This window comes from Cyprinodon tularosa, unplaced genomic scaffold (assembly GCF_016077235.1).
Source record: "Cyprinodon tularosa strain WSP-4 unplaced genomic scaffold, ASM1607723v1 ctg194, whole genome shotgun sequence".
In the NCBI taxonomy this organism is placed as follows: Eukaryota; Metazoa; Chordata; class Actinopteri; order Cyprinodontiformes; family Cyprinodontidae; genus Cyprinodon; species Cyprinodon tularosa.
This window is the reverse complement of record NW_024038699.1, coordinates 293,198-304,160: the sequence shown is the minus strand read 5'-3', so window position 1 is coordinate 304,160 and position 10,963 is coordinate 293,198. Positions and strand designations below refer to the sequence as shown.

The following is a 10,963-nucleotide window of genomic DNA, read 5'->3' as shown; positions in this document are numbered from 1 at the left end:
ATATATATATATATTTTTTCCCGAAATTCCCGGAGATTCCTCGGAGGCGATGGTGATCGGAGGCGATCACCCACCTGTCTTAGTAGGTAGGGTAGGTAAATTGATAAGGTGGTTTATGCAAGTTTGAACTGGTATTATGTGCTTGGACTTTTTGTGCATCTCCACCCTGTAACACATTCATATAAGTGCTTTTAACAAGGAACGTTTAGGAATTATGACATCGTAGGGAATTTAGAGGATCCTAATTTGGTAGCAAATGCATATTCAACTTTTATTAAACAATACTTATTGTAACAAAAAAAAAAAACACACTCAAATATATCAGCATATCATGTACTTCATTGTCTTTTTGTTGTTGTTGCAAGCTTCTGACCTACATGCAGGAAATAACCAGGAGACAAATGAAGGTTTGTCAGTTAATTGTAAAAGCAGGTTTAGGTGACTGATTTCTGGAGCAGAGTGGATACTTACATGCATATTGTATAATGATCCCGGTAGGCTTACTGGGTTTGGAGTTTAAGAACTCTGGAAGTCCCACATAAAAAAAAAAAAAAAGTTTTTACTTCTGCAGTTCCCCAGAACCTCCACCAGATCGTCTGGTTTTTATTTATTCTTCAAAAGACAGTTTAACATTTGATTCACACATTCTCATTTCCCTAAAACCTCTAAAAACATTTGATTGAAAGTTTGTTGGATTTAAGCCATGAACTTTAGGCTTGATTTTTTAAATTTATTGCTTTAAGCAGATCTTTTTTAACTGAGATTCACACCTTCATATGCCTCTACTTAGGAACCAGACTGCAGAGGAAGTTGTCATCTCTCCTCCTGCTCCACCCCATGTGCAAATCTAGATGCACGCACGGAAGTCAGCTCTCACAGGTGGTTCGCTGATGTGCCAGATGAGGTGTTGATCATTGTTGGTACTACGCTGTTGTTCCTGTCAGGCAGCTATAGCTGTATGTCAGAGTCTAGATGAAGTTAGGCAGCTTCTGAGGGTAAAATCAACAAGGATTAAAAACCAGAAAAGGAGCCTCGATTCAACTAGTGGGCTGAGAAAAACCAGGGATGGGTACAATCCCACATGACCTCCGGAGGCTCTTGGATGGTAATATCTTCATTTCTTGTTAAAATATATTTATTTACCAACCGTGTTTAGATATGATTCTTATTGCTCAAAAATACGTTATGTCAAGGCAGAACTCATCAAAGCAAAGTGAAATGCATGGGTTGTGTTTGGGAGCAACTTCAAAACTTTGCAGCATTTTCTTCTTAAAAGAAAAGTCTACAAAAAAAAAAAAGAAATAACTTACATCCTTATTCCAGTTGTCATAGACCGTTTCCAACAAGCAGCATTTGCATGTAGTGCTGATCCTGCAAACGCAACCCTGTGGGAAAATTTGCATTAGTCCGTTTATATACAGGATGGAGGACATAAAGAAATGGAATCAGATAAGTGATGTGGACCAACCTGTTTTTGTCAGTATCATAAAGATGAGTCCCATGTTAATTTGTTATTATGCCTTCTGTTTCGAAGTTGGTTCAACAGAGGAATTAAATATTTGATTAAAGATTTTAGGTCCAGTTTTGTTCTTCTGATTAAACGATGCAGCACCCTCCACTAATGTTGGCACCCCAGGTAAATATGTGTTAGTACGGAGACTGGGAGAGGTCATTCTTTACTGGTAGCTTAGGATATTTTTTACCTGTCCTGCTGTCATCGTGACTGAGGAGGCAAACTGGGGCTTTGTTGGTATTCCTGGTTACATTTTTTGTAAACAATTTTTAATTTAATAAAAATTGCTTTTCCTGTAGATTTTAGCAAGCTTGGGCCAGTTTCTGCTTTCTTGTGGTAATTTCTTGATTTTTGAAAGACAACACATGTTTACCTTTCTTACTACGTATTCTTGTCCTTCCCATTTTTAAATGTAGCTAAGGAAAATGGGTTCAACCATATAGGAAGTCCTTTTTATACCCAGTAAAGCAAGCAGTGATACATTACTAAATAAAGTCACTTTATACTCTGAATCCACATGAAGAAATTAACACACTTTATTACAATTTTACAATTATTTTTTACATCAACTAATGGATTCATAGTTGTTGGTGTGGATTTTGTTTAAAAAATCATAAACAATTATTTTCTTTCTGAACATTTTTCTTGCAATAAAGGTCTTATGTCATTTGTGTGTGAGACTTATGATACTGTGATAAAATAATCTTTTGAGAAACAAATGCAAACTTCAAATTAGCCCGCAGAAGAAAAGCCCCAGTGATAAACTAACACAAAGCAGCCTACGCGATGTGGAGAAAACTTAATACAGTGTTCGTTTTTGTAAGAAATTAAAAATTTGTAATGAATTTGTATTTGGACCTCCATAAATCTCTACTTTGTAAATCTAATTTTAGCTCCAGATTTGGTAGATTTCAGCCAATTGTATGGGAGTGGTAGTATGATGGTCTGGGGCTCCTTCAGGACCTGGACAACTTGATATGACCGTAAACAGGATGGTCAAATGGAGTGTATACAATTCTGCAAAAAGGGGTGGGCAAATACAAAAGCAGAGGAAATCTAAAAGAGACCAAATACATTATTCTATACTCTGAGTTATTTTGAATTACTGAAATATATATATATTTTTAATTCAATTCAAAAACACTTTATTAATCCCAAGCTATTCTATTACTTTTTAAATTCAAGGTCATTAAACTATATTATGATTATAAATGTGTTTTCAGCAGAAAAGCGTAATTCTGTTCTGATTATAGAAATGGGAAGGAGAATGAGTTGGTGTTCTAGGACACCTCTGAGAAAGCCGCAGCTTTAGTTCGTCTCATTTTCCAGCAAAAAAGAGGTTAAAACTTTAGTTGGTTCAACACCAAAACAACAGAAATAAGGTAACATCTTAAATGTTTAGTTGTTCTTTCAAAACAAATATTATGATCCTAACATTATTTTATGTTATGGTAAGTATTCTGGATATGTCGCCTGAGTTTTAAAATTGTTCTGTGTTGTTTGATTTTCACTTTGTTTGAGGCTCAGTTGTAATTTTTTTTCAGTGGAGCATTAAGTGATAAACCAACACAAAGCAGCCTATGCGATGTGGAGAAAACTTACTACAGTGTTTGTTTTTATAAAAAATAAAAAATTTGTAATGAATTTGTATTTGGAGCTCCTTAAATCTCTACTTAGTAAATTTAACTTTAGCTCCAGATTTGGTAGATTTCAGCAAATTTAACACACGCAGCTTCTTGGTAGCTTTATTCATTTGTGAAATCGCCTTATTCATCTTACTCTAACAATGAATTAAACACTTCTCTGAGAAAAGTTTTAGCAAAGCTTTAAACTCCACACTTTCACAGCAGATATATCTGAAGGTTTCTTTGCTCTTAGTGAGATTATTTGTTCAATAATAATTCTTAATAAACATCTAAGACCTTCTCAGAGCAGCCACCTCTCTCTGCTCTGCAATTAAGAAACAACACAACTTTATTTTTCTGTTGAGGTGATTTTTGAACTGTTGAACTTAGTTGTATTTATGGGTGTTAGAGTAAAGGGTAATGAATACAACTATAAAAGGTTTTGTAAAATATTGTAAGAATTTGTGTGGATTTATAACAAGAAATCGCTTAAAAACATTGAAGATTAGGTGTGTAATGTGGAAGAATGTGAAAAAGAAAGGAGGTATTAATACCTTTGGAAGTCAAAGCTTTAACTGATAATCCCTGGCATGAATACATGGACTTGTTCCTTCTGTATGTACTAAAATCAACAAATATTTTTTGCAGCAGGCTTTGTGGCACTTTTCTTGCATTTGAACATAGTTTTCTGTTGTTCCACTGAAAAAGATGTTATGCTCTCCTTCTCCTTTTCACATTTAATTAACCCACTTCCTCTAATGTTCCTGTGCTCCACAGATTGCGAGCTGTTTGTGACAGAGATCCTTCAGGATGAGAACCTAAGTGAAAATGCCGAAGAGACGCGGCAGGTCCTGCTTAATAACTTTAGGGTCGCCCATATCAGGTAGGCTTTTACATCCTGAAATAATCCACTACTAGAAACACTGACACTCAGCTGCTGAAGTGTGACGATGTAACTTCATGGCACTATTATTGAACATTTACTGTTAATACAAAAAGAAAATTGTTACTCTGGCGGCAATCGCCTCGATTATTTTTTGAATTAGAAAGAACTCGTTTAATCTAATGAGACCAACATCAACCCCCAGTTCTTATTTACTTTTGTTAAAGATCTTATCCAATAATATGTTTTTTTTCTCTCTAACATTTGGTTTTTATTGTGTTTTAATGTACATGCCTAGTTTAACAGTGCATGAACTCCAGAAAGTGAAACTCTTGCATGAGATCTGCAAGTCAACTCCGGAAGCGTGTGTTGCCTGCACTGCACGGGAAAAGACATCTGTTGTGTTATAGAAAAGCTGTGGCTTTGTGGTGTGCAGCACAGGAAGCAATAATTACTGAATTTCTGAAGCAGTGCAGCTTTGAAAAACGTAAAAACTACAAAAAATATGAGTTTAACCCGAGAAATTTTTAATTTCTATTTTGTTGTTTTTTCCATCTTGCAGGAATCCTCATGATTTCCCATGCAGACGTAAGTAAATTGTTTATCCCCTGTGGTTAAGATAAAATGTTTCTACCATGCTTCAACCTTTGTTTTTTTTTCTGTTTCCCACACATGCTTAGCGGAATACAGGGAAGAGGAGGGTTCTGATGACAACCGCAGCTCCAGTCTGGGTCGTTCTGCCCCTTCAGACGACGCCTCCGTGTCAGACTACCAAGATGATGGAGTACCTGAGTGTGAGTTGGCAGTAGTTCTGGTTTGGACCCGATTTGTTTTGTCTGTGACTTTGTTTCGAAATCTTACCCTACGTGCTAATACTAGCAGTAAAAGCTGTTGCTCAGGTTCTACACATAAATTAGTCACTGAAAATTTTAATTAATTAATAAAAACAAAATAATATGCATTAATAGATAACACAAATCCTACAGCCATGCAGCAATATCCTAAAAATAGTGTCATTAAACAATATTTGTCACCTTATTTCTTCTCCTTTTACTTATCACACTTAAATATCACATATTAAGTAAGTTTAATTTCAAATGATGGTTTTAATTAAAAAAAGATATCCAAGTCAACATTCCCCCCTGTGTAAATGTCATTCCTCTCCTTATTAAATCCTGAAATAAACCTTGTCTCTTAGGTTTAGTTTCTCTGGAAATGCCCAGGTGTTATAAGGAACCCATAGAACCAAGTCAGGGCTCGATGTTAACCATTGCCCAATCGCCCGGGGCAAGTAGTTTTTATTGTTGGGAGAGTACAAATTTGCAAATTTGATGATTTGCATTTGCCCAGCGGGCAAAAAAAATTATCTATCACTCAAAATAACTTTAAAATCACCGACATTCGCTGAAAACGACCCACAATCGTCGCCAGCGCCATTTTTGTTGTTTTGAACACATTCTCGCGTGATTTGAAAAAGGTCGCGTGATTTTCCGCTAGATGGCGTTATTCAGCTCTTGGGGAGAGAATTCTGCAGAGCAGCAGCTGGATGATGAATTTAATCTATACTATAATACACGCTAGATTAAAAATGATCAGTCAGGGATTAGGAAAATAATTATAATTGTATGCGCACAGTGTAAATATTTCTATCATATGGCAGTCTTCTGTACAGTGGTCATACATTAAAAAATGATCATTACATTTTTTCTCTTAGACATTGGAGTGGTGCATTTAAATGTTATAGAGCTAAACATGTTAAATTGGTGAGTAGTAGTAGTGTAAGTTTTTAACCTGTCAAGTTTTTTTTTAGATTTTTAACATTACATTTTACATTTTTCCAAGCACACAACCGTTTAAAGCAAAGTTAATTTGAAAAGAATGTGCAGGAAGGTTGAAAAGCATGTTAACACGGTAATGTAGGCTTCATTATCTGACGCATGCATATACACACCAGGAACCTGGAAACTTACTGAATTACAAAAAACATTTAAAAAAACAAACATGTTTCATTGATATATATACAAAAATGAATATTAGGAACTATATTTATCAAACATTATACTGGGCAAGTAAAAATTGTTTCTGGGCAAATGAAATCCTTAACGTCAATCCCTGAAAGTAATCATCTAAAGTGAACTTGTCTGAAAACATGAAGTAGGTTAAAAGATCCCAAAAAGCAAGAAATCACGCAATAGTCTTCTTTCGTTCAGCTGCAAATAAGCAGCCATCATAATACATGAGAGCATGTACAGTGACACAGCAGGGCGTCGCGAGCAGACGGTCATCAGACAAAATCCGACTCCAGGCTAGAATCCGGAGCCAGACCCTAGACAATTTAAACATATCACATCATTCCAACATGAGACGGATAGATTACAACATCTGGATTTTCAAACCAGTTTATTAAAGATGAACTCAGAAACCTCCCTATGTTAATACTTTTATAAGTATGTTTACATTGTGAGATTAAGAATGTGTATTTACTATATATATGTGTATATCTTACCAATCAGACACATTGGATCAATTACTGGACTTTATATAATAACTTAGGAAATCAAGCTACTAAAATAAGCAACAAATATAGCTTATCTGCTCTCAGTGTACTCATCCAATATGGGATAAAACTAGTAGAGGCAAAAATGAAGGACTTTTAACAGTTTTTAAGTCTGAAGAAAGTAAAACTAGCTGGCTATTATTGCCAGATCTGAGCGTGCTTCCTGGAACATCTCTAGGCTTTGCAGCACAGCACAGCAGAGCAGAAAGAGACTGGACCAAAATGGCCTTATGGGAAAATTTTAAGGCCACTATTGCCTGAAAATAAACGTAAGTCCATTTGAGATTTGATTAAAACCATCTTGTTGATCTCCAAGACTTTTGGCAAAATATTCTGTGGAATGATAAGATAAAAGTGTTTCTTTTTGGAAAGTCTACATCTCCTTTATATCTGGCTTAATTTTTTGTTAAAAGAATGTCATACTGACTGCTAAAAGTGGCAGTGGCAGTATGATGTTCTGGGGCTCCCTCAGTACCAGAACAACTTTATATGACCATAAACAGGCTGGTCAAGTGGAGTTTATACAATTTTGCAAAAAAGAATGAGCAAATACAAAAGCAAAGGAAATCTGTAAGGGACCAAATACTTTATTCCATACTCTCAGTTATTTTGAATTGCTGAAATACTTTTTTTATTCAAAAACACTTTATTAATCCCAAGCTATTCTATTCCTAATCTAATTCAAGGTCATTAAACTATATTATGATTATAAATATGTTTTCGGCAAAAAAGCATAATTCTGTTCTGATGATAGAAATGGTAAGGAGAATGAGTTGGTGTGCCAGGACACCTCTGAGAAAGCCGCAGCTTTGGTTCATCTCATTTTCCAAGCTGCTCCTCGCCACAGGAAGAGCAGGTGGATCATTCCGTTCTATATTGCAGCACATCCCCTAAATGTGAGAAATTAAAAAACGAATGGGAAATCAAAAAAAAAAAAAAAAGGGAGGCAGACCACCTCCTGTGAAATTCCTTTCCTACCTCTCTGCCTTATGACATCAGTGGCTCCTCCCCCCTCCTTCCTTCTCCTCTCCCCTCTGGGCTCCTCAGGTACCCCAATAAATGCTGCTGGGCCACAAAGACCTGAATGGTGACCTAGAGCTCCCTCCTGTGGCAAAACAGCTCCTACTTTTCTCCTTTGTGTGTGTGCGTTTCTGTGTGTGTGTGGATAGTGGGAGGCAGCCCACACATGGTGGAGGCTTTGTAGCTGCAGGCTAATGCAGTGATTTATTGACCCACAGCTCTTCTATTCTTTCCCAACTGGGTTTGAAATACAACACTGTACCTGAGGGGTCATGTGTGTTTCATCCCTCCTCTCCCTTTTATCAATCTTTTTCTCTATCTTGTTTTCTCTCCGCTGCCTCCCTCTCATTCAGACTTTTAGTATTTCTGACTCCTATATCCCTTGATGTGACCGGCCGCAGGTGGGCATTATGGACTCAGGTGCCCACCTCTTGCAGTTTGTCTTGCTAAAGCTTGATGCACGGGAGAAGAAAAGACCGATTCCAGTAACGTTTGGATGCCGGTGGTTCACGCCAGCTGGATGGAGTCATGCTCGTTCCCTTATTTGGAGACGGCTTAATGAACTTCTTTGCCCTCGGAAGAGAAACTACTGTTTGTCTCCCTTGAAAATAAATAAATCACAACAGATGGTGTGAAGATAGACCGCAATTAGACAAGACAATAATGACCATTTTTCTTTTTTTAAATTTTCACAGTAAATAAGGAGAGATTTCCTTTGGGAAACAGACAAAATCGAACCATACAAGGCTTAAAAGTTCCCCTTAAGGCTATACTGATAACTACAAATTGCACCGTCTGTTGATGTGGTGAGAGATACTTAAAGCTCAGTGTCATGTTATTATCTGTGCTAAATGTGAGGAACGGCCAATCGTGTAGCACCAGAATATGCTTATTCTTTAATTTTCTTTGAAATTGGAGCAAGTGTTATGTCTTCAACAACTGTGGATCATGCAGCAGCGCGTCTGTTAGGGCTCGGAAGCAGCAGCCATGTTGGTGTACGGGACCTCTCTGTGTCCTCAGTAAAAGGGCATGCTGAGTTCATAGTTCATCCAGTGTTCACTGAAAGAAATGGTTCGGGCGTTTCTGCAGGGCGGTCTGTTTCTGAGGAAGAGGGGGTGTCGGTGGGAAAAAAAATGGCACGAGTTCTTAATGAGATCATTTTTAGGCCGACGGTCAGGCATGATGACACTTTGGAATTAAAACACATTTTTCGCCCAAAAAAACGGCTAAGATTTATTCAAAATCTAATTTGATGATCGATGAAACTTTTTCTTTTTTTTTTTTGCGTTGAACCATTTGATTTGATGCTAGTCTACTGTACACAATGGTGACTTTGTGACTGGGAGGATGTATGTGCTGCGGTGATCGACTGCCTGCCTTCGCCGCACTGCGTTCCCCTAACCAGTGAGTGAGTGAGTGAGTGTGAAGTCGATAGCTGCTTTTACACACAGGAGGAGCCTGCGCCGTTTGATTAGATGCAGTGGCCTGTTGTCTTCAGTGGACTGGGTGACACCAGATTTGTAATGGCTGACAGGAACAGATGGAGCCTCCTTTGTTAGCCTGGGTGTCTGCATGGTAATGTGAACTGAGTTTCACCCGCCGACCGCACCCGTGACCCGACCGCGCCAGCAGCCTCACCCCAACTCCGTCTGCCAACCCCCCATCATCAAACACTAGCAGCCTTCGATTCGCTCCATTTTAAGGAATTTTTATTCCATCACATAACCATGCCATTCCAGCACATTATGCATACATAAACAAATACATGCACAACCCCCCCCCCCTCCTCCTCCGGCACGAAAGAGCTCTTTAACACGTGTGCACGCCCATTCACACTGACACCAAAAGACCCCAGGAGACAGCTGGAGATGTGGGGCTTTTAGTCCCTTCACGCTGTTTGCAGGTCAAGTTTACGAAGTCGAAATGGCCTGTTTGTTTTTCTTTGATTGGGGAGCTCTGCTGGGCGCTCGGGGATGTTTGCTGGGAAGCAGCGGAGATGACAGAGCGCCGCAGGAGGAGGGAACAGCAGAAAAAAATGACACTTTCAATGTGTTTCTCTACCTCTTAGTAATGGTTGGGTTTCTGGTATCTACTAAGGTGTGACGAAAAACATCAAAATGTGTCACTTTTTTTTACTTTTACATTTTTAATTAAAATTTCATGAACAGGGATTTGCATTTAATTATCAAACCTTCAAGATTCTATGATTTCCTTATTAAATCATAATCCCCTATGCTTGGTACTTTCTCTCTGCTAAACTCGTGTACATTAAAGGCTGAATACTGTTGTAGCCATTAACCAACAATATTTTTCAGGCTCACCCTATTTTTTCTCTGGAGCACAGAGGAGCGGATCTCTGGCCCTTAAAAACACAGAAGCATTGCCACTTATACACACAATGATTTAAAGCACCTTATAGAAACATAAGGGTAAGAAAGATGCCATTAAAAAAAGAAATATACAATTTAGAAGCGATAACCCTAGAAAAAGAAGGGATGATATCGTTTTTGACATTAATAGGGAACCTTAAATGAACAAAAATGTTTGCAGTTCTGATTTGCAGAAACTGTTTTTCACATCTCAGGTTTGCAGGGAGTTTGATGCAGAGCTGAGGGGTAAAGAAATTCTGCCTCACCTTCTTTTGCTTTGAACCTCAGAAAATTTAGTGTAAAGGTCTCCTGTTATCGGTGTTGATAATATGGTTGCTGCAGAGAGTTAAAAAGCCTTAAAATGTTGGTTAATTATAGTCCTTAAAGGGATTTAAATACTCCCTGTATTGATATTCTAAAAGCTTAATTACATCTATCGATGTAATTTTACTGTAAGTTTTGCAGTCTGGTCTTGTGCTGCTAGTTTTAAAATTTTAAAAGTTTTTTCAAAGAAATGCACTGTTACAGTTTTGGCTGAGTAATTTGAGCAACACAAACAAAACTACCAACCCTACATTGAAGAAAGGATTTCTTTGCAGCAAAGCTGTGAAACTGTTTCTTCAGTACTTCTTCTCTATATAGGCAAGGCAGGCAAGGCAAATTTATTTGTATAGCACAATTCAGTACAAAGACATTGTAAAGTGCTTCACATGATTAAAATATAGGAAAATAAAACAGAATCAAAGCAAGAAGGAAAAAAATAAATAAAATAGAATAAAATAAAATAAAAAATGCAGAAACAACAAAGAACATTAAAAAACAGTTGGACTAAAGAAAATAAAAAAGTTGGATTAATGATATTTCAGTTGAACTGTTTAACTGGATATATATCGATATATATTTACACCATACTAACTGGAGGAAAACACTAACCTCAATGTATTAAAGCCAGTTGACAAAGTGATATAACTTCAGTTAGGTGTTAGGTGATTTATA

The 10,963-nt window shown here is 37.3% G+C and overlaps 1 protein-coding gene across 1 annotated transcript in view; it reads left to right on the top strand.

Annotated features, from left to right (window-relative positions):
- Positions 1 to 864: 864 nt before the first annotated feature.
- Positions 865 to 10,963, top strand: part of skap1 (src kinase associated phosphoprotein 1) — a 50,638-nt gene continuing 40,539 nt past the window's right edge. Inside the window, 4 exon segments of the mRNA XM_038283450.1 lie at positions 865 to 1,105; positions 3,916 to 4,021; positions 4,584 to 4,609; positions 4,702 to 4,815. Coding sequence (XP_038139378.1) covers positions 1,066 to 1,105; positions 3,916 to 4,021; positions 4,584 to 4,609; positions 4,702 to 4,815 — 286 coding nt within the window. The 5' untranslated portion in view covers positions 865 to 1,065.